The following is a 22,450-nucleotide window of genomic DNA, read 5'->3' as shown; positions in this document are numbered from 1 at the left end:
AGGAGCAGCAGCCAGCCTCCTCGCCAGGTCGCACACAATGCATCTGCCTGCCTGCAGCTGGCAGGTTTTGTTGGTGGAGGGAGATCATTGCACTGTATGTTTTGTAAATAAAATATGATACCAAGAAAACATCTGCCTGTGCGTCATCAGCTCCCTTCTGAACAGGACAGGAACCCCTACATCTCCAGATCAGCCTCGCAACATGTTCCAGCTGCTCTTCTTTTGCCTCACAAATTGGCACCGTCTAACCCCCAGACTCCGCAGCATCTGAAATTTGGGGGTCAGCAAAATATTTTCGTCATCAGAAGCAAGAAGCATGCATAAAAGCTTTATCTTGATTGTAACACAAGGAAATCTGGATGCAAACAGTAGGAGTTACGAAAACATCTAAATCCTGCCTGGGTATTGAGTTTGGAAAAATAATATTAGACCCACAAGTCACCTACTCTTGTTTTTGCAGTGTTTGAACAGCCCGTGTAGATCTTTGTTTGAAATGTACACAAACACGTTGAATTTCATGGGCTTAGTAAATATGTAATCTAAGGCAAGGGGAAGTGTGGGTGACTCGCATTTCTTAGGATCCGCCTACATACAGGGATAAAATAATTATTTAATAAAATAATTTCATTATTATCTGCATATATATATGTGCATGTGTGTGTATATAGTGTATATATGTATCATATTATACACACGATAGATGTATGTGTGTGCATATATTAGGTATATATATATATGTACAGAACAATAATGAAACAAACGCTCCTTATTTTGCTCCTGTATGTAGGTGGGTATTTATATATAACATATATTTTTAAACATAGCCAGATTATGAGCAACTGTACAATAAACAAAGTGGCATGTGCATGAGATAGTGAGGACAAATCAGCGGGGAAAATATTTTACATGGAGGCTTCCAAGGAATGTGACCAAAGCGGTGATTTCTTTGTGGCATTTCGGGAAGGGGGCGGGGGGTGGTGGTGGTGAGGAAAATCCACAAAGGCCTCAGAGCTTTGAGCAAGATCAACCGTACATCATGATGTATTTAGCAAACTAGAACGCAAATGGTTGACAAATAGAAAGAGGGGGAATACATGAACCATAAGGTTCAAAATTATGGAACGCTTCAAGCCTGTGTGCAGAATTTAAGGACAAAGGGATTTCCCTGACTGTTCCCCCTCTAGAAATAAATCATTGCTGTGAGCAACACTGGAGAACAAAACAATTTCAGGATATTTATAACACCTTGGCTGGGTCCCTTTTCTAATCAGAGAAGCTGGTGTGGGGTGAGGCTTGTTATTTCCAGCAGAGAAAAGTTAGCTTATTAGAAAGATAATTTTGCGATGGCATTTTAATATCTCTGGCTCGTCATGGAGTTTACTGCTGTTTGGGGGTCCTTACTTTTTATGGTAACATAGCAAAAATGGAAGAGCAAAAGACTGTGCAAAAATACAGCCCCCTCCAAACAGGACACCAAGCACTGGCCGCCTCTGTTAAGATGTGGAGCTGTGGCAAGGCACGTTGGTTATCAAGGTGATGATGGGGCCTGGACAGATTCACCTTTATCTGTCACTTCTCTCCTTTCCTCTTGGTTAAGCCTCTTCTAACAAGAATTGACGGTGCTTTGGACCTTGCCTAATACAGTTCAGCAAGTGAGATATATTCTTTGCCCTGTCCACTGTCTTTTGAAGGGCCGGATCCTTCCTTCCAGAAGTAGGGTGTTCCCAGTGAAGTTTGCACCCTAGAAGGTGCTGAGCTCTCCCCTTCCACCTCATTTTCCCCAGCATTAACAGGAGTGAAAGGCACCCCACTAAAGGTGCTCAGACCCTCAAAGGACTTGGCCCTGGAGAGGGGGTAACAGCTGAAGGTTAAGAAGATATTTCCAGCAAAGAAAACAAGGGCAGGAAGGTTCCTCTGGAAACACTGGACCAATTCCCCTTTTCAAATAACTCAGTTAAGTCCAAGAGAACTTGGCCCACACAATGAGAAAGGATTTGGTGCAAAAGAGCTGGGGTGGGTGGGTGTGGGGGTGGGTGTTGTTCCCTGGGAAGGTGCAGAACAAAAATAGATGTAAATCTGCAAAGGCTGTCACAATGAAGTACATCTGAAGTAACTCTATTGTCTTCAACGGGGTTACTTTGGGCTTACACCATCGTGACTAAGATCAGCGTCTCAGCTTGGGCATGCTCATTACAATAAGTGTTCGCTCGGGGAAGTCAAGCATTGCAGCTGCGTCTTGCAACGGGCAAGCGCCTGCCTTTCAGGTAGACTCTGCATCCTCTTCTCTCCTTCCTCCCGCCAGATCTAAGGGTGCTGAGGCTGCAAGTCCTTTGCTTTATCGCCCTCACGAAGCTGAACTCTGCTTGGGCCCCACCGCGGTAACAAGCTTTTATGAGTACTGTATAACTGCCGGCAGGGGGAATCTGGCACGCATAGTGGGAGCAATTCACGCGGGGAAGGGAGGGGAGGAAGAAAGAGGTTGTCACAGCCAGCCATTCAAATTAAAGTAGGAGTCAATAAGCAATTAAACAAGATTTCAGAGAAGCAAACGGAACTGTGAGGAGGGCCCACACAGCCCATCTCTCTTCCCCATGCCATCCAATTTATGAGCAGAACCTCATTTACCCGTTGGTAGCCAAGGTGCAGCTACATACGGGATAAAGTAACAGCAGAAGCATGAAACAAAAGAGCAAGACACTCTGGAAGGTGCAGGCTGTTTCTCTGTCCTTAAGTATTTCAAAGTGCTGTGCACTTCTTGAAGCCTTTGCAGGGGGAGACCCACGTATCTGAAGGCGCTCAGGAGCCGAAGGGCTTGCTCAGGCTGCACAAACTGCAGTGGGTGAGCGGGGCCGGGAGCTTGTGGCCCCGAGGCGAGCTGGCCACGGGCTCACCCTGCGAGCTGGCCACAAGCTCACCTTCCGAGCCGGGCCACGGGCTCACCTTCTGAACCGGGCCACCGGGCTCACCCTGCGAGCTGGCCACCAGGCTCACCTTCCGAGCTGGCCACCGGGCTCACCCTGCGAGCTGGCCACCGGGCTCACCTTCCGAGCCGGGCCACCGGGCTCACCCTGCGAGCTGGCCACCGGGCTCACCCTGCGAGCTGGCCACGGGCACCCAGCAGCGGGCACCCTGCGAGCCAGGCCACAGGTCAACCAGGCCAAGGGCTCGCAGGGAGCAGGAAGGGGCCGCCACTGCCTTCCCAGGTCCCACCACTCACCCCGCAGGCCATGGCTCCTCAGGCCGCAGCACCCGTGAGGCAGATGGCGGCCACAGGTGTAATTTTGGTGCTGTTGGCCCTATTCTAGGGCTGGGGAAGCGGTGGATCCCCAGAGAGGGAGCGCACCCCTCACGCCCGCGGCCTCCTGCCAAGCTGCCGTCGCCTCACAGCTCAGCCTCCGTGCGGGTGCCCGGAGGAGGCTGTACTGACAGAAGGCCGACCCCAGCCGCCGCCCCCCGCCGTCAGCAGACGCCAAACGCCCTTCTGGCCCTGCTCACGGTCGCGCTTCGCCAGGCCGGGCCGAACCCTGTGACCGCCCCGGTACCGTGTGGCGGCAGTGCCGCACTATTTCACCTCCCGTGAGCGGAAGGATTCCGCGAGAGCGGCACGCCTGCGAGTCGCTTCCCGCCCCGCGCTTCCCGCCCGGCCTGTAAAGGGTTCCCGGTGAGCCGCCTCCCCCTCGCAGTATCCGTGCGCCGGCCGAGCTCGCTGAGGAGACGGCGGCCATTTTGTTCAGGGCTGGGTCTCTGCCGAGAGCAGCGGTCGAGCGGGGGAGCCGAGGGGGAAGAGCGAGAGGGAAGAAGGAGAGCGGGGAGGAGAGGAGGAAGGGGAGAAACGAGCCAGAACAAGGGGAGACGTGCCGGCCAAGCAGCGAGCGGAGGGAGGGGGAGCCTCGGGGAGGGGTCCGCCTTGCCGCTGAGAGGCGATGGCGGATATAGACAAGCTCAACATCGACAGCATCATCCAACGGCTGCTGGAGGGTGAGGGTCGGGGACGGCACGGGGCGGGGGGCCATGGTGGGAGGGGGGCGGGGGGCGGCCGAGCCGGTGCCCGGGAGCCCGCCGGTGCGGCGCCTCGGGGTCCCGCCTCAGCCGCCGCCGCGGGTGATGCACGGCGTCCTGCCTGCCCGGTGAGGTCGGGGGGGCAAAATGGAGGGGCGCCGAGGCGCTTTGTCTCGCCGGGGCTCGCCTCCGCCGCCGCCCCGGGCGGCTGTGCCTGTCAGTCCGAACTTTTCCTTCAGCCCTTGTGTTTCCGAGCTGTTTGTGCCCTCCGGTCCCCTCTGTGCGCCCGGTGCAGTGTTTGGACCAGCCGCCTGCCCTCCTCCTCCCCTGCAGCTCTAAGGAGGTGCTTCATTTAGGAGTGTTTACGTAGGGCACTGTTTAAAAAAAACCTGGAGTTTTCTCTTAGCTTCCGCACATGTACGAGGGCTCTGTGCTTGGCTGAGTAGTCGTGGGGCTCTGGAAATAAGACCTAGCGTGTTTAAAGGGTCTGTTGAGGCAGCTTTTCAGAAAGTCGGGAGGAGACTTGAGGATATCGTGGGTTTAGCTTTGATTAGCTGCTTGCATTAATGCTACCATAGGACTTTGGCTCATCGTTCGTAGCATATGGTGACTTTTCAGGTGTGAGTAGAGGGTCGGGTTTCGGCCTTTCAGACGGTCTGTGGAAGAGCTTATTTTCTTGTGTTGTCAGTGCTTTGGGTTGAAAAGAGTTGCTTGAGAGTTTATAAATCAAAGGAAAACCTAGAAGTTGCAGGGGCTACCTTCAGCATCATCCCTTCAGTTGCACGGGTCAGCACCGGACTAGGATTTTGGACTAATCTTTCTTAGGGCAAAAGGCTGAGAAGTAGCTAATGATACATTTTCTTCCAGGCATCAGGGAAAATAATAATTATTCAGAAACGAAGCTAGCTTGATCCAGCTTCATTTCATGTATGTCAGGGCAGGCGCCTTATCTGGACTTGCACTTGAAGAGCTTGGTCAGGGATTAAACTTTTCTATTTGGCACGAAGTCATCTGAGATGTTGCTGAGGCAAATGGTGAAGAAACGTCTTTCAGCTGTATTGCACCCTTAAAATATTTTGCTTGTGTAATGGTTTGGATAGCAGAAGATCAGGCAGAGGAACTATTGTGCTACTTTAGAAATTATTTGGAGTTACAAATCCTTTAGCTGCGTTACAGGATTGTTGAACTATAGTAAGTAAAATTAAATAGGGTTTTTTCTCTGTTTTTGGTTTTGTCTGTTACCAATTTGAGCTGTTCTGGTTTAAATCATTTAAAGTTTTTACTTTATAAATTCAGACCAGGATTTTCCTGAAACTCCAGTAGTGCAGTTTGCAGGTGTCAGGTCTTGTATGTCTTATGTTTGGTGACATGTTAATAATACATGATCAGTTTTACTGCAAGTATTAGTTACAATTCTTAGTTGATTTCCCCCAGTGTTACTAACGCAGTTTTCTCCAAGTGTAAGTTCTTAATATCAAAAACATGGAATAAGATAATCCTAGAAAGAGACCTGAATGATGTTGAATTATTTCTCTTGTTTAAGTTTCAAAAACTAGTAAGATGTACTATGTCAATATGTTATGTTCATACCCAGCTTATATCAGTATAAAACATTTGAAGGAGAGTTTGTAAATTGGGCTTTGGAAGGTTTACTGACAAGATCTTTTAAGAAGACAGTTCACGCAACTAAAGATGTTACCTGAGGTTGCATCAGCTGCCAGCACTGAAATTAATCTTTTTCCTTTATTGACATTTCAGCTGGGATTTTGGATTCCTTCAGGCAATGATTGTCTTTCAATATTTAAAACAATTACCAGTGTTAGTAACCTATGCTAGTGCTGGTTTTGTTGTTTATTAAATATTTGTTGCAAACATCTTTGCCAGACAGAGTAATGATTGACCTTTGTGGCAGTCTGTCATTTGTATACTTTTTTCCCCCGGAAGAGGCAAAATGATACTGCATTTTATCAAATTATAGTGCTAAATTGTGTGAATTACTGTGTAAATGCCATTCTCTTAGGTTGTTTAAAATTTGATTCTTCTTTACCCTGAAATTACTAAGGTCCGGCTAGATTGGTGACAGGCCTGAACTTCCAAGGTGGAGATCTGCATAGTATTAAATGGAGGGGGAAAAAAAGCTGAAGTATGTGTGAGGATTCACATACTATATAGATTTGGAGCAAACAATAAATTCTTTTTTCAGTGTGGTTCTGCTAGAACAAGCACATAATGTTACTTATATGAAGTCTGATGTGCCTGTGCCAGAACTCTGTTTCAAGTGATCCTTTTCAGACAGGGTTGCACACAGATTAAAAATCATGCTCAAGCATGAAAACACTGCAAAATCTGTTTTAATAATCAGCTTACTAACAAACTGAGTTGCCCAAATCCTTGTGCAAGCTTTAATTTTTAGAACAATTTGGTATTTCATTGCAGCTGTCTTTCAACTGTATACTTAACATATTTTTGTAACAGCTAAACTTTAGGTGATTTTACTACTAAAATGCAAAGGATATGAACAGGGGCTTTATCCGTTCCTTTTTAAAGATAACAAACCTGAGTGTTAAGGAGATGCTTGATCAAATAATTCAAATCAGAGAGAAAATACAGTTAAGCCGGTATTTGTGTTTTGTAATATGCCTTAGCATTACACTGTTGGAATAGACCAAGAGAGCTATGCCAGTAGTGAATCTAATCTAATGGTCGAGATAAAGTGAAGGGTAAATAATAAATTACTCTCACTTTTGTTCTTAATATAGGGTATTAATAATGTATTTATGAGGGGCTTTTACTTGCTGTCTATCCTGATTTCTCTGACCAAATGGTCTTATTGTTACTTTCCCCCAAATAGTTCGTTTTACTAACCCACATTAGACTAGTTAGCTGAAATCATTAGTTTGTTATTTAAAGATCTGGAAGTATATATTCACCTTCTCATTCTAAGGTAACTATTTGAAGAGTCAGTCTTGTGCCAGAGGCTTATAGTACAGAGCCATTTGGCATTGAAATATCACAAAAACCATTTTTCAGTAACATTATTCTGAACCTTGGAAGACTGTTCAATGAGAACACTGAACATACTGATCTTTTTTTGCTGTAATTGAATTTATATTTTTACTTCTTTACTAATGAGGGTTGTGTTCTGCTAGGAACAATTTCATGGGTACAGGTTGTCTAATTTTGTCACTTTTAATAACTGTACTAACAATAATTTTCATAAGAGTAGGGCTTCTAAAGTATAGTAAATGACAATATCCTGCACTGAGTATTGAAATATGTCCTGAATGTTCTTAATAGTCGATAAAGGCTCAAATATTTATGGAACTAATTTTATTGAGGAATAAGAAGGGGCAAACATGGGAATGAATTACTTTCCTTCTAGGAGGAGTACTGTAGTAAGTAACTTTGTGGTTCTGAGCTTTTGCCATTGCGTGTCTGCTAAGTCAATACTGCCCGTAGACAAGAAAGTAATAGAAAAGATCCCTGTAAGATGAAAAATCGGTGGCATCTGTATGGTCATGGATAGAGTTCCAGGAGATGGCAGAATTCTTGCTCGGGTCCAGGTGAAGAATGAGTGACAAATTCCAGGATTCCCTACCTGTGAGCATGACTTTGTTTCTGTGTCATGTCAGATGACGTTCCCATTACTTGAGCCCCTTATCAGTTTCCTTCATCTAGTGTGTTGGCAGCTTTTCACAGATAGGTAGGGTCTAGTTTGACAATAGAGCCCATAGTAACATCTAGAAAACAAGATTGAAATGTATTAATCTTATGGTAACAATAAATGGCAGAGTGAAATAATGCAATTTCAACATACGAAAGTGGAACCCAAGTTGAAAGAAGTTTCTGAAAATCTTTTTTGTGCTGCAGCCTCTGCAGATGCTATTAAGGAAGAAGCTAAGTAATGAATGAAAGCTGCTTCGGCTAAAGCCTTGTGAGGCTAGTATGGTGGTAGCCATTCTTAAAGCTGAAATCCTGCTTTGTGCACAAAAATCGGCAAAAATACTGTAAATCCTCCAGACTTTTCTGTTTATACACCCACAGATTTCTATTCCCAGTAAAGCCTGTTGTATAGCTGTCAAAGAAATATTCTTTCTAATTTGCTTTGAATGGGGAAAGGGGGTCATTCCATTATTAAAAATAGTTGAGCTAGAGTGTGAATAAACTTTTGCTGACAACAGAGAAGACAGTTTCTTACAAGTGCAGTTCTCTGATTTTATTTTTTTCACCTTTCTGCTAAATACAGCACCAATTGGGTCTAAAGGTTTGCTTGCTGTTTAGCTGCATGTACTGTGCTAAGCGTCTTGTCTGATTCTCACAGATGTTAATCTGAAATGTCAGATTTCCCTTGATGAGTTGGGATGGTATGACAAAGCTTCTAATAGACAAGAAGCACTTTTTGACCTCAAACTATTAATTTTCCATAGTTTGTGTAGCTTAATGTTAATTGTTTTCTGCTGTGGTTCTAATAATGGGAAATACCTCTGCATTTGGAAGGCAAGGACTAGATCCCTATCACTGCCATGGATTCAGATAAGTCAGTTAAATTCTGTGTTTGCTCAGTCAGCAAAGTGGAGGAATTTGTCATGTCTGAGTATTTGTGATCGGCAAGAGTACATGTTGCTAATAGCTCTGTCCAGTGTGGAAGCATGTTAAAAGATGAAATTTTTTCATTCCAGTTTTGCAGTCATGCAGAATCTTCTCTTTGGTAATGCTGTTGTGAACTTTTGTCGTACTAAAAGTAGACTAGAACTTTTTGTTTTTAGAGGCTCAGGCACTGAGCAGTTGCTTTTCAGTTTCAATTTTGAATTTGAAATGATCTGATCAAAGTTGGTAGTGCCTGCAGTAAAGTAAAACCTTTTTTACATCAACCACTTTCAAGTTATTTATTCCCTTTGTGTCTGTGGTGCAAAACTGAATGTGAAACTGTTGTCAGGAACTGCTAAAAACAAGACTAAAAACAACCTGCAGTATTTTTGGACATGTCTCTAGGATTGTGAACATCTTAATGTAAAATACGGTAAAACTGAGAGACTTGTTTAATAAGCCAAAACATGAACTGACCTGCTGACAGCCTATTTTCTTTAAAACATTTTCTGTATGAGAACTTGATTCTAGCGCTTCAGTTGACACCATTTCAACTGCTTCTTTTAATGTAGCACTGAAGGAAAATGAGATGTTTGGATCACTGAAATTTCTAGTAGTTTGGATTTTCTGCTATTTCTGAATGCTTTCTGAAGTATCTGTCCCTTTCATATTAGCCTTGAATGAGGAATATACTCAGTTTTGCAGTAGCATTTGCCTTTGGTAAAGGATTGTTTGGCATCAAACTGAATATTGGAAAACGCAGGTGATGGGATGCGGTGTAGAAGTCTGTTGTAGTCTATATGCATGTGGTCTTCTGACTGTTGTATGTTCTTGACCCCACAGTTCTTGACCCGTTTATCCTTCACAGAGGAATGTATAGAAATTATCCTAGATGCCAAGCAGTGCTTTAACTCCTGGCTGCTGCAGCTATGCCTTGTAGTAGCTCTGTTTTCTTGACCAAAATGACAGGTTAAGTTCTTGCTCTCCTTCCTTTTACTTCCTTTTCCCCCTCTGCTGGGCGGCTGTCATACTGCACTCACCTCTGTTAATAATACACTTTCGGTTTAGACTTGGTATCTGTTGTTGCTTTCCAGCAGTTCTCCTCCTTGTCTTGGAAAGCAATGTTAATTTTCATAGTTGCAACATGTTTTCACGTCAGTACCTCTGCAGAGATAATCCGGGCTCCAGGGAGGGAGTACTGTTGCTGTACTCGTGCCCATCCAGTGGAGAACTTAATTTTTCCAAAACTTCTCATGCTTGTACAGTGGAGATGATTTTCCTTGTTAGAAGACTGCCCAGACTGGACATTGAAATTCAGGCTCTCAAAAAATTATTTAAGAATGGGAGTATCTCTGTGTTAAAAAGGGTGGGAATATATTACTGTCTGAAAATAGTGCAGCAGTATGTTGAGGCAAAACACAAATAAAAGTCTGCCCATTTCAAATTATATTTTTCCTCAGCTGGTTAATCTTTAGCTTGTTCCACTGTCAGTTTCAGGCTGTCATTTCTGAGAGAGGTTATGTTCTTTACACATTGAAAGAACAAATGGGCATGTACAGTGCTATCGGGCTGCTCTCTTGACTTTTAAGACTGTAGAGGGATTTTTAAAGGACTGAGCACATATGTTACCATTGTCCGGGTTGGACAACCCAGGCCTGTTAGTTGAAGCTGCAAAGCATCTTTAAATTGTCCTGGGAACAAGCAGTGGGAGAAGGAAATAAGCTATGCACAAACAAGAAACCAGGTGCAGAGCAAGTCCTGGGAACCACGAAATCAACACACTCTCATCGGCACACTCTGATCAGGCGCCTGCAGCATGCCCACCAATCAGCGACACGGACCCCCACATGGCCCAGAGACTTTTATCCGATCACCTGTGTGTAAAGTCGGGTGAGCGGTTGGTTTAAGTTATAAATATGACCTGTTTAATAAAGTGAGCACGGCATGTAGCCATATTGATATTGGTGTGATTGTCGTGACTTGGCCGACTCTCCACGGGGGACCCTCTTTGGAAGACCATGCTGCCAATTAATATTATACTGTCTGGTATCTACAGGCTGCCTTGGTTTGGCCCAAAGCAGGGAAAAACTGTAGACACAACATATTTTTCAAAGTAGATTATTTTTGCCTTTCTTAGTGGGCCTAAGTAACTTGAAGACTCGGAGAAACCTTTTAAGAAGTCATTCAGACTGAACATCTTGTGTTTCCTTGCCAGCTCTTTCATCATGGATGAGAAAATCCTTGCACTAAAAACACAGATTTCTCAAACCAACATGCACTTCTGCATATTGATTCTTCTTAAGCTAAAAATAATATTTCTAGCTTTTCAGGATATATAGGTCAGTGTTAGAAGACTCCAGACACACCCATTTATTCTGTGCTCATTCCATGTTGGACGAAAGTAGTCAAAATGTCATTGGCCAGCAGCGTGCCATGGAATTGAATCAAATTGTCCTGTTCCTTCATCCTTCTGGTGTCTGTGCAAGTGAGTTTGTGAGCACCAAAGCACTTTCATCTGTTTTTTCTACAAGCGGATGACTAAAACTGCATGGAGATTATACTGGTTCAATGAAAATACATTGGAGAAACATAGGAAGCTTGTATATGAAACAGTCAGTTTTCAGATTTTAATTTAATCTTCAGCAAAAATGAATGCTCATGCTTTATTCATGAGCTTTAGTGACTCAGTGCATTACATAGGCTGTATAATATTTAATACTTTTTAATTTATGGATGCAAGATACTGGGTTTGGTTTTAGCAATTTCTAACAAGACCAAATCGTGGAAGGTTAGATTTTTGGCTTCTCAGAAAACTAAATACAAATATATTATCTCAAAAACAAAGGTGAATTGTAAAATTTAAGAGTAAGGGAAAATTTAACATTTATAATTCAGCCAGCTGATAGCTTTATTCTATAAGTTGCTGTTCTTTATTGCTTTGGGGTATTTGGTATTTCGAGTAACTTGCTCATTGCTCAGGAGCGTTTGGAAAATTACTGTATGGATGAAAAAATTACTGTGTGGATGAAAAGCCTCATGCATGATAAACTGCTGTGACAAAGATTTAACTTTCGTTTATATGCTTCATTACTTCGAATATTTTAATGGAAGACATGAAGTTTAGTGGTATTTCCAGTGTTGCCATGTAATGTCAGTCTTGAGTAATAATACGTAGGCAGTGAATAATAAAGGAGCATGTACTGTTTGAAAGATAACATTGTTAAAGCCATGACTTTTGACCTACCATTAACTTAATGTCACAGTCAGTATACATTGTAATTTGAACTGAAGTTTAATTTTGAAGCTTGTTTGAGGAAAGGTTGTGTGGTTTAGGATATTGTCAATTATTTTGTTGGGCAGCCTGTGCTGCCATGGCTAGGGTCTCTGGGAGTCAGTGTGCAGGGTAGAATTGTTTTGGTAGTGACACTGTAAGTGCTGGCAGAAATTGCATCCAGTGTCACTTGATTTTGTGGATGGATGTTACCCAATCATTGTTTTATTCTTGGTCTAGATCAGATTCACTGTAACTGAACAGTGTTTCCCACTCTTGGATCAGAAGCTTGCACAAAAGTAGGAGTCTTCTGTACTAACGAGAAATTGTAATCCCTTTGGAACACAACCTTTTTCTTCCCTTCCCAAAGGATTCCCCCTGTCCGACCCACCCCCAGCCTTTCCTACTGCAGTTCTCACTTGATTTCATATAAGTCCCACAGTGACAGTACAGAGATTTGAGTCATTGGTGGCTTCCACATTTCTCACTCTAAGGTTAAACAGTGTCAAGGGAATTAGACTGAAATGGTATCTAAAAGGTTCTTTAGGAATTCAGGAAGGTTCTTGTATTTGAAAGCATTTGGGGCTTGTTGCTTGCTTTTTTGAAACTAAAGATCAAGCCGTTGTGGGTAAGAGTATAGATTCTTAAGTCTCAGTGCCATATGAGTTGTATACAGTAAGTTACCTAACTAGGCAACTACCGGTGTAGTGATTCTGTTTCTGGAGGTGTTGCCAGAGTGTTTCCAGGTATCTGAGGCTAAAGTTCTGAGGCTTTGATATGGCTAACAAATGGGTTATGTTGTAGATGGCTGCATGTTGTCACTGGTTTTGACACCAAATAAAAATATAATAAGCCTCACCAATAATGGCATAGTCACAATTTTTAATTTAGTCTTATTCTAACCCTGTTAAATGCTGTTGCATGCAATTTAGTCATAGTTACAGCATTGCTGCTATAGAAATGTGCTTTGTATTTCTGGACAACATAAATCGGAAAGTGATAGATAAGTGGAGGGAAAGCTGTGCTGGTAGCTGTAGGAACTTGTTCAAGCCAAGCTGGTGTCCTTGTCCAGGCTGGGAAAGAAAACTTTGATGGATGTTTAACGGAACCCATTACTGTGAGTTGTTGCAGTGGGGGAGATTGAAGTGGTGATGGTGGGGCAGGGAAATGGTCTGAGACTGGGAGGTGTAGCTCTCTTACTAGCTTGTTTTTGCTATGCTCAGAGGCAATGATCAGAGCTGTTTTGTTGTGATCCAAAAATGTTTCCTTACGTATAGTTCTGACCTGCCAATCATAGGCTTATTTTTCTTCCATGTGTGCGAACTGCAGTGTAGGATGGGGGGCAGCACAGTATTTATTGGGACTGTAGTCTTGTTTTAGATAATCTGTCGGGCAAGGTTATGTGATAGTTTAGGGAAGCCGACATGTTTGAGCTATGATATTGATGATTAAATGGGGGACTTCCTTTTCTCAAGTTCAGACAGCTTTCCAGAGAACAAGTGTAGAGCTGCTTCATTTAAAAAAAAAAAATCAAAAAAATCCAGTCACATTGTCCAAGATGGGTTTTATAACTAAATAGAACTAAATGGATGCTATTTTAAATGTGACATTTAATGGGGGAAGTGTTAAGCCATGACTTCTGTTAAATGAAAGTAACATACAACTGAAACAGAACATGCCACCCTTTCTCTGGTAACAGCAGTGCAGTTTTACCTCAGCAGACTGATACTACCCTGTTATCTTCTCATTCTGTATTAAACTGGCATTTAGTCAGGCTCTTAAAAGAACACCAGGGATATTGTTGATTTTGGTAACTGACTTCTGGCTCCTTCTGACAGTGCGAGGATCAAAACCAGGCAAAAATGTCCAACTGCAAGAAACATGAAATTAGAGGGACTGTGCTTAAAATCCAGGGAAATCTTTCTGAGTCAGCCTATTCTACTAGAACTTGAAGCTCCACTGAAAATATGCGGTGAGTACTGTGATTTTGATTTGAATGCTCTAAGGGTGGGTGTCAGATAAATGCAGACCTTAAGCAGAGAACAAATGCCAGATGCTGCTTTCACTTATTAAGAGTGGAACTAATAAATTATTGTAGCAAAAGGAAAAATAAAACCTTGCTGGATGCTTAGGGCAGAGGACTGGGAGGAGGTAACAAATGTAGGAATTGAAGTGGGGACCAAAATTATGCAAACCCAAAAAGTAACTGGCCTAGTTTTGTTAGCTGTCTCGGGGAGGTGATTCATACAAAGTTTTGGAAAGGAATTTTTGAATCAGTGAAATATTTGGGCCAGTCATGACTGTGAACAACAGGAAACAAAGGAGAACTACAGTAGTTTATTGTAGCTGCTGTTCAGAGTTGAACAGTGGTTTGACAGTATTTTAAAATAATCCTGCTGGAAACTTAAATTTCTCCCCAGTTTCTTGGAATTGCTCTCTAGTTTGGTTTCACCGTACTTGTATGCAGTGATGCTCATTTTGCACACGTGTACATGTCTAGTTTTGTCAAAATAAAAGCCTCAATAAATGCACTTCTAAAAGCTTCCAGCAAACAGTATTTTATCCTCCTCTAACACTGAGGATTTACTTCAAATTGAAGTACCTTGTTCAATATTTATAACATTGGTAGTCTAAAATCATGATGCAGTGTTCTGCTTGTCAGAAACAAAACCATGATTTAAACCTAGGGCAGAAATACCAACTTCATTTTCAATACGACTACTGCTAGAATTTGAATTACTGAGTGTTTCAAGAAAACACCGCAGCTGGTACAAAGGAGAGCACGTTCCCCAAGTGGCCAGTTTTCCGTCAGTATTACTAATGCTGTGTGGAAATTTGAAGAATGAGGTAAAGGTTCCTGATCTCAGAGCCACTAGTCAAGTAAAGGATTTAACTGGATGTCAGATTTTCATTTGAATATGCAGTTGGTTTCTTGGCATCTTGGTTTTGTTTTACATGTGTCAGTATTTTTAAGTAGCTACATACTTTCATATTAGTGCAGTTAACCGTTGCTTTACATAGACATCAAACTTGAGAATGTGATAATTTTATATACATGAACTAATTTTTAAGTATGTTGTAGGCAGTATCTAACAAGTCTCTTACTTTCTGAAGCATCATTCATTTGTTTTTTCTCTCACATCAATCAAAGAATGTAGCAAAGGGTCACTTACATGTTGTTTCTGACTACTCTTTACAGGTGACATCCACGGACAGTACTATGACTTGCTTCGACTCTTTGAATATGGAGGTTTTCCACCAGAAAGCAACTACCTGTTCCTTGGTGATTATGTTGACAGAGGAAAGCAGTCTTTAGAAACTATATGTCTTCTATTGGCCTACAAAATTAAATACCCAGAGAATTTTTTCCTTCTCAGAGGGAACCATGAGTGTGCCAGCATCAACAGAATTTATGGGTTTTATGATGAATGTAAGTAATACAGATGTGTGCATATTTGGCCTGGGAAAGCATTGTAGGAGGTGCTAGTGTTGCAGTGTTAGGGGATTCTTCCCTCACAGTTCCCTTTGTGCACTTCAGGGGGCCCTTGGCCTATTTTAGGAAGGGAAACGTGTCCCTTCCCTGATCCTGTTGGAGTCTGATCCTCACAGTACAAAGCAGCATGTAAGTGGGTAGTTTTGTTTATTGGCTGCTGTGTTAACTAACAGTTCTCACTGGTTCCTGTTGTTGAAGTTCTTAAGATAAGGTCATCTCATAGGAGATTTTACTTGATGTGCTTTACAGAAGTTCACCTCTGTTGTAACTGAACTTGGTGAATGGGCTGGTCTTTACTGTGGTTATGTTACAGTGCTTCCAGCCTACTTCATATTAAGACCTGTAACTCTGTAATTTAAAAAAAAAAAAAAAAAACCAAAAAAACCAACTTTGCCCTTCTCTGGGTGCAGTCCTGCTGTATTGTGTGCTGTTACTTTGGCAGAAACTTCCTTTCACAAATGGGGCAAAGTGTGTGAAGCCTTCATGTGATGTGTGCTTGGGTTGAGCACCAGATACTTGTTCTTTCAGTAGGTGGCTTCAGCTGCAGAAGTTGTTACTTGAACCAGTGCATCAGCCTTTTAATGAAGAAATGTGCGTGTATTCATGTGGCACCATGAGCATGTCTTTAGAACAAACACAGTGTTAGTAGGTAGTTAATGTGTCCGCTCAGTCACTGTGGAGTGCGTTAAGGTCTGTTATGACAGACTATATGTAGACCTTACACTAACAGAGCAAGTAATTTTGCTGTGAAGTGGAAGTGTATGTTCATGTTTCAAAGGATGTGACTTAATCTCTTCTACATTATCGGGATTTATTAAACTGTTAATTTGTGCTCTGAAGCATTCCCACAACTTGTGTTGTGGGACATACTTGGCTTGTAGCTTACAAGATGTACTCTCCATGTCTTGTTCCCCTTCAATGAGGAAACAAAGATGTGTGGTATTTCAGAGTTGACTCCTTGGAGATTAATCACAGGTTTAGTCATATATCACAAATGTTCAAGGTTCATATCTGTTGGGAGAGTCCCTTTGAAAGTAAAACTGCAGCGCTTTCATTTTTCAGTCCTGTTTCTTTGCCTAGAGAGACTTTATGTGGTAAAGCACTAGCAGAACTTCACAGAAAATATGCTTTCTAAGAATTGCTGTCTTCCCCTGAAGACAACAGCAAATGGCAAGATTTTCTGAAATGGATCAACTTCTCCAAGAGGTAATTTTCCAAAGTAAAGTTGAGACTGGAGAGTCTGGCTGCCAACAGTGGAATATCATTCTGTTGAACAGACCTGTGCTGTCCTCAGAGCCACCTCAGAGTACTCTGCAACACTGGAAGAGACCTTTGCGACTTTGTTAGAGGCAATAAAGTATGTCAGTGGGTATCATAGAAGATAAACTGTATCTAGGCTTTAATGCTAACTTTTTGCAAGACTTAGCAGACTTAAGGCAGCCGTGTTAGCTTGGTTATAGTTGTGTTAGAAAAGCATATTGATTGTTTTTTCTCCAAAATGTCTTCTAGGTAAGAGAAGATACAATATTAAGCTGTGGAAAACCTTCACAGACTGTTTTAACTGTTTACCAATCGCAGCTATTGTGGACGAGAAAATATTCTGCTGTCACGGAGGTAAGTAACAGTTCCTTAGTTGATATCTGAGAAACTGTAATACTCTAGTATCTGTCAGGGCAATTTCATGTTTATGTTGCTGAGGCTTCAAAACTGTAGGGATTTTTCTCTGCCTTGGTTCCTCTGTGAGGTAGGGTTGAGTTTGATGACTATCAGTTCTATGAACTGTTGAGCTGGCAGCTTTGTAACTTCAGTACCAGAAGGCCTATTGAATAGCCTTTCCTTTTGTGTACAGAATCCTTGTAGAGGTTTTTTTGAGGCTTACATGACTAGGAGTTTTATGTACATTCTGAAAACATTCATGTTTTCATAGAATCATAGAATGGTTTGGGTTGGAAGGCACCTTTAAAGATTGCTTAGTAGAATCCCCCACTGCCATGGGCAGGGACATCTTTCACTAGATCAGGTTGCTCAAAGCCCCATCCAACATGAGGAGTTTGGAGTTTCAGTTGTAGAAACTGGCTCTCTTACTCTGTGATACCTGCTTTGTGCAACTTTTCGAAGTAAGAAAATACAAACTGCACTTTAAATGTTTTATCACTTGCAAGTAATTACAGTTGCCTGAGGAGACCTATCAGTGAAAAATAGTATGAAGTCTGTTTGATACTGTATTTCATTTTGCTAGGCCTGATTGTTAAAATAAACATACCCTGTGATTTCTAGTATTATTGCTTCTTTTACTTAACAGCTCTTTTAACAGGCACTTGCAAAATATTAGTGAGATTCTTGTAATCCTGTAAAATGTGGAAATGGCTTTGCTTATCTTGCTTCCAGTAAATCTTCTAGAAAGTGACTTGTCTTCTGTTACAAAAGCTTTAAAACAAATGCTGGATTAAAAAAATGTCAGTTAATATTGCTATTGAACTATGCAAAATTGCAATGGTGAATCAGTTTGAATACAAATTGTTTTGTCTTTAATTAATACCTCAGTCTTGGAGAGCAAAGTTGGGCTAAAACGTGAACTGCCCATGTCTTAACTTTGAACAGGTTTGTCACCAGACCTTCAGTCAATGGAACAGATAAGACGAATTATGCGCCCCACTGATGTACCAGATCAAGGTCTACTTTGTGATCTCTTGTGGTCTGACCCTGACAAGGATGTCTTAGGCTGGGGTGAAAATGATAGAGGAGTGTCCTTCACATTTGGAGCTGAAGTGGTTGCTAAGTTTCTCCATAAACATGACCTGGATCTCATATGTAGAGCTCATCAGGTATTTCAATTTTGTATGGTAAACCATAGAATGATTTAGGTTTGGAGGGACCGGAGGTGGTTGTCTGGTTCAACCCTACACACGTGTACTCAACACCAGACAAACCAGTGTAAGCCTGAGTTGCTGAGGATCTTGTCCAGCTAAGTCTTAAACATCTGCAAGGACTGAGGTTACACTATCTCTGAACAGCTTGTTCCAATGTTCAACAAGCCATGTAATGACCGTTATTTTTCTTAAGACATAAAAATTGTGGCTCTGATTCCAGAACAAGATTGTCTTGAACCTTGCAGAATCCTGGTTTTCTCATTGCTAATGGGCTCTGTTGCTGAACTGGATCCTGCGATGGTCTTCCTGTTTTGGTGTAAAAGTTTGGAACTTTTGTTCCTTAGATGGAGCCAGTTTTTCAGCTGCTGGCTCTGTTAAAGCTGCTTTGCACCTTGGCAGGAAGAAGTTGTCCAGTCTAATGTTTCTGCTTCCTCTCTAAAGGTTGTTGAAGATGGATACGAGTTTTTTGCAAAAAGGCAATTGGTAACTCTCTTTTCTGCCCCAAATTACTGTGGAGAATTTGATAATGCGGGTGCCATGATGAGTGTGGATGAAACTCTAATGTGCTCCTTTCAGGTATGGTATCTGAAGGTTTCACCTCCTAGTTAAGAGTAGTCATACTTTAAATTTGCTCTGTTTTGAATGGATGCTTGACTATTACAAAGCCATAATGCTTGTTTCAGGTATTTACAGATACTGTATGCAGACAGGGTTCTGTGAGTGCGCTCAGGTCTTCAAAAATCTGATAAGCCCGTGCTGGTGTGAGTAGATGAGCTGGTTTACCCTGGAATTAAATCATCCGAGCAGAGCTACTAGCTGTTAGCCTGCTCCCACTGGCATGGGTGCTCAGATCAGCTGCTCTGTCATAGCTCTGAGTAGGAAACACATTTATTTCTTGGCACATTGGTGACTCGTCCAGATGACCTGTATAATACCTTCACTAGTGAATTAATTGGAAGAAAGCTAAAACTTTTTGCTAAATGACGGAACTATCTTTTCAGATTTTGAAACCTGCAGAGAAAAAGAAGCCCAATTCCAGCAGACCTGTAACGCCTCCCAGGGGTATGATCACAAAACAAGCAAAGAAATAGTCGCTTTGGCGCTGCCTTGTTGGGACTTGTATTATAGTATATAACCTCCATTTTTAAAACTGTAATGTGTACTGTTCAGCTTGCTCAAAATAGATAATGTGTTTGTGGTTTTCCTTTTGATTTGATGAATGGCATTTGCTGGTTGTAACAGCGAATGACAGACTTTTCTCACTCCCAGGAAAAGAGTTTTAAACTTACCTTTCGTTGGTGTTACAGCTGTACACTCCACAGCATCTTATCCTGTTGTTCTGGGTAATTGTACAACTGACTTTCGGAATCTGTACAATGAGTAGTGTAAATGCTTGTTTTCTTCTTTAGGATCTAAAGAGGGCACTAGTGTGCTGTGAGAGTAGAAATTTGTACTGTCAGAAATTACATACTGTTTATACAAACCACTGTGAACTTTTTTTACGTTAAATTTTGTTTAAAAGGGATTGCTTTTCCTTTAATGTCTTGTCATGTACACGTTGGTTTTATTGCTGTCAGCATTAGAAATAACCTTCAGCCCCGCCAGCATCACTGGTATGATGTATATTTAATTCAGACACATCCCCCTCCGTATACTTCAAATGACAATTAAAGCCATTATTTTAAGTGTTTGTGTCTCTTTCCTGAAGCCAAAGTTCGCTTAGAAAACTGTTTGTACACGACCCACCATACTGAGTTGGCAGGGCCTTCCACTGACGCCTTCCTCTTGGAGATAAAAGGAAGTCCTGACTTGAAATAGCAAGTAGAAATGCTGTGCTGTTTATTTTATTCATAGTCAAAGTAAACACACATTTTTGTACAGTTTCCGTACGGTCACTCAAGGGGACCGTTCTCCGGCGGCATCAACCCAGTGGCAGCCAGTGTCGAAGCTGGAAGTTGCGGCGGTGGTTCTAGGTCTGCCCGGACAGTTTTGTGTGTTTTAGCCTAAAGACTTTGTTCTACAAAGAAACCTGGAACATAGCTTGGTAAGCCAGCCAGAGGTGTTGGTCTCTGTCGCCGGTTTATATAAATCTCTCACAGAACCTTGTTTTTTAAAAACTGTTAATCTTTTTTGAACAGATAACAGTGTACAATACCATGTAGTGAAAAATCACTTATTAAATGAAGAAATTGTTAAATCTTCTCAGTGTCGGTTTATCACCACGTATACACTACTGCTATCAGAGGACCTGACTTAGATAAATAAATTGTTCTGGAAACCCACAAATTCTTGGTTTGGATTTGTCTAAGCTACAGGCACCAGAGGCACGTTTTTAAACAAGAGGGTTGGATTTAGATCTGCTCCTGGAGTTTTAACATATCTATTGCCCTTAAATACAGGAGCCTCTCACCAGAGGAGTGTCCTGGCTTGGGCCAGGGTGGCGAAGGGCCGGGGCTTGTGTTGCGGCAGCAGTTTCCAGTGGCACGCATGTGGGAGGACGTGCACTTCTCTGCTTGAGTGTACCTCAAGTGAGGTTAGCCTTAAAAGTACGGTGTTGTTGGGACTGTGGACTTAAAAGGACAAGACTGATTTCCTCCAGTTTTTAATTAAAAACCTAAATTCTTAGCAAAGAAGGGAAGTTGAGTAAACTTGCTGTTGCTGCTGTTCGCAAGGTTTGGTGTACACCAGCTGCAGCGAGTTGCCTCGAGGGTAATGGATGAGGTGTGATGCGGGCTCTGGGCAGCGTGCTGCCTTGTCCGGGATGCAGTGCACTGTTGGTCTGTGTTCCTTCTGCTGCTGCTTTCTCTCCTGCGTGCCTTGTGGGAAATCCTGCAGGATTTTTAGATGTCAGATGACGTGGTTTCTTCAGCATCACTAACTAGCCTGGCCTGAACTGGCTGCAGCGCCAAGCGTCAGGGGTGTGGTGGAGCCTGCTCCTGGAGGACTTGCAGTGCCCAGCTTAGAGAGACCACCGGCTCTGTTCTGGCATCCCACGTAGCGCGTGAGTTCCCCTTCTCTTCTGGAGTGAGCAGAGCTTTTTTGACAAGAACACATTTTCTGGGCAGCCCCCAGCCATTGATTTTATTTCTACATTTATCTCCCTGCCAGATCAAAGAGCCTTTTCCTACTCTACCTACCCCCCAAGCTAATTAATCGAACAACCTCTTGGTAACTTTTGATGAGCTCATTGTATTAGGTGTCAGAGATTGCCTGTTGGAGGCTTCCTCACAAATTTACTTTCACCCTTTAAATCACAATTGTGGTTTTCTTTATAGCTCTGTAATGTTTCTCCCTCCTTGTAAAATAGTCACCTGCTGTCTTTTATTGATCAAGTGAATAATGGAGCACATGTGGAGCCAGTTTTCACATGACTCGTACCTAAAGGAATGCATTAACCCATCTCTGCAACCGTAGCTTGCCAGCCACCCTGCCTGTCACCATGTCATGCCTTTTTCGTCGGTGACTTGGTTTTTTTTTCTCTCCTCAAATGCCGTTTTTGTGACACACATGCCTGCTCTGGGCTGCGTTGTCTGCTTGGCTGCATTCCCCAGGGGTGGATCACGTACCCCGGGCCCGCAGCTGCTCAGGGTGCGTGGCAGGGTGGAGACAACCTGCTCAGCACCCTACGGCTTGTGAGCGAAAGTGCGGAAGGGTGTCTGACACCCACTTGGGGCTGGGGGTTTTCATCCGTAGACAGAGAGGAGCAGGAGATGCCCATTCCTATTGCTTTTCTGTGATGTTACTTGGAGGAACACCTGGTTTACACGTGGAATGGAGGCCCTTCTCCCGCAGCCCTGCTGGCCCCGAGCTTGGCAGCGCTGGAAGGGCGGGCTGCAGCAGGCAGGGCTGAAGGGCTCCGCAGAAGGCAGCAGGGAAGTTGTGACCAACCCAAGATCTCTTTGTTCTTCCTCTTGCGCCCTTTGCCGTTGCCCAAGTCTAACAGAACCGTGTTGCTCTGTAAAGGAGCGGTAAGATGCGCTATCTATGGGTCTGGGCATTACCCTATACATAGTGGGGTGTTTCTCTTTAGTTTCTTCGAAATGGACAGAGTCCTCCCTCCCACCTAGCTGTGGAAAGGCTATTTTTTAGCACAGGTCATCTTTGATTGTCCCTGGCTTGCTTTAGGATGTGTCAGTGCTATTGTGGCTTTCGGGCCCGTGTTGTGAAGTGAAGCTGTGGAGCTTGACAACTGACAACAACGTTAATTTTGGGTGCAGTGTTCAGCCTCGC

General features: G+C 42.8%; 1 protein-coding gene across 1 annotated transcript; it reads left to right on the top strand.

Annotated features, from left to right (window-relative positions):
* Positions 1-3,687: 3,687 nt before the first annotated feature.
* Positions 3,688-20,421, top strand: PPP1CC (protein phosphatase 1 catalytic subunit gamma). The gene is given in 8 exon segments (XM_037375539.1): positions 3,688-3,978; positions 13,696-13,739; positions 13,742-13,829; positions 15,057-15,287; positions 16,860-16,964; positions 17,952-18,175; positions 18,662-18,796; positions 19,222-20,421. Coding segments are annotated over 8 exon segments (972 nt in total). The 5' UTR covers positions 3,688-3,923; the 3' UTR covers positions 19,312-20,421.
* The last annotated feature ends 2,029 nt before the right edge of the window (positions 20,422-22,450 follow it).

This window comes from Falco rusticolus, chromosome 1, assembly GCF_015220075.1.
Source record: "Falco rusticolus isolate bFalRus1 chromosome 1, bFalRus1.pri, whole genome shotgun sequence".
NCBI classification, from domain to species: domain Eukaryota; kingdom Metazoa; phylum Chordata; class Aves; order Falconiformes; family Falconidae; genus Falco; species Falco rusticolus.
This window is presented reverse-complemented; position numbering and strand designations above follow the sequence as displayed.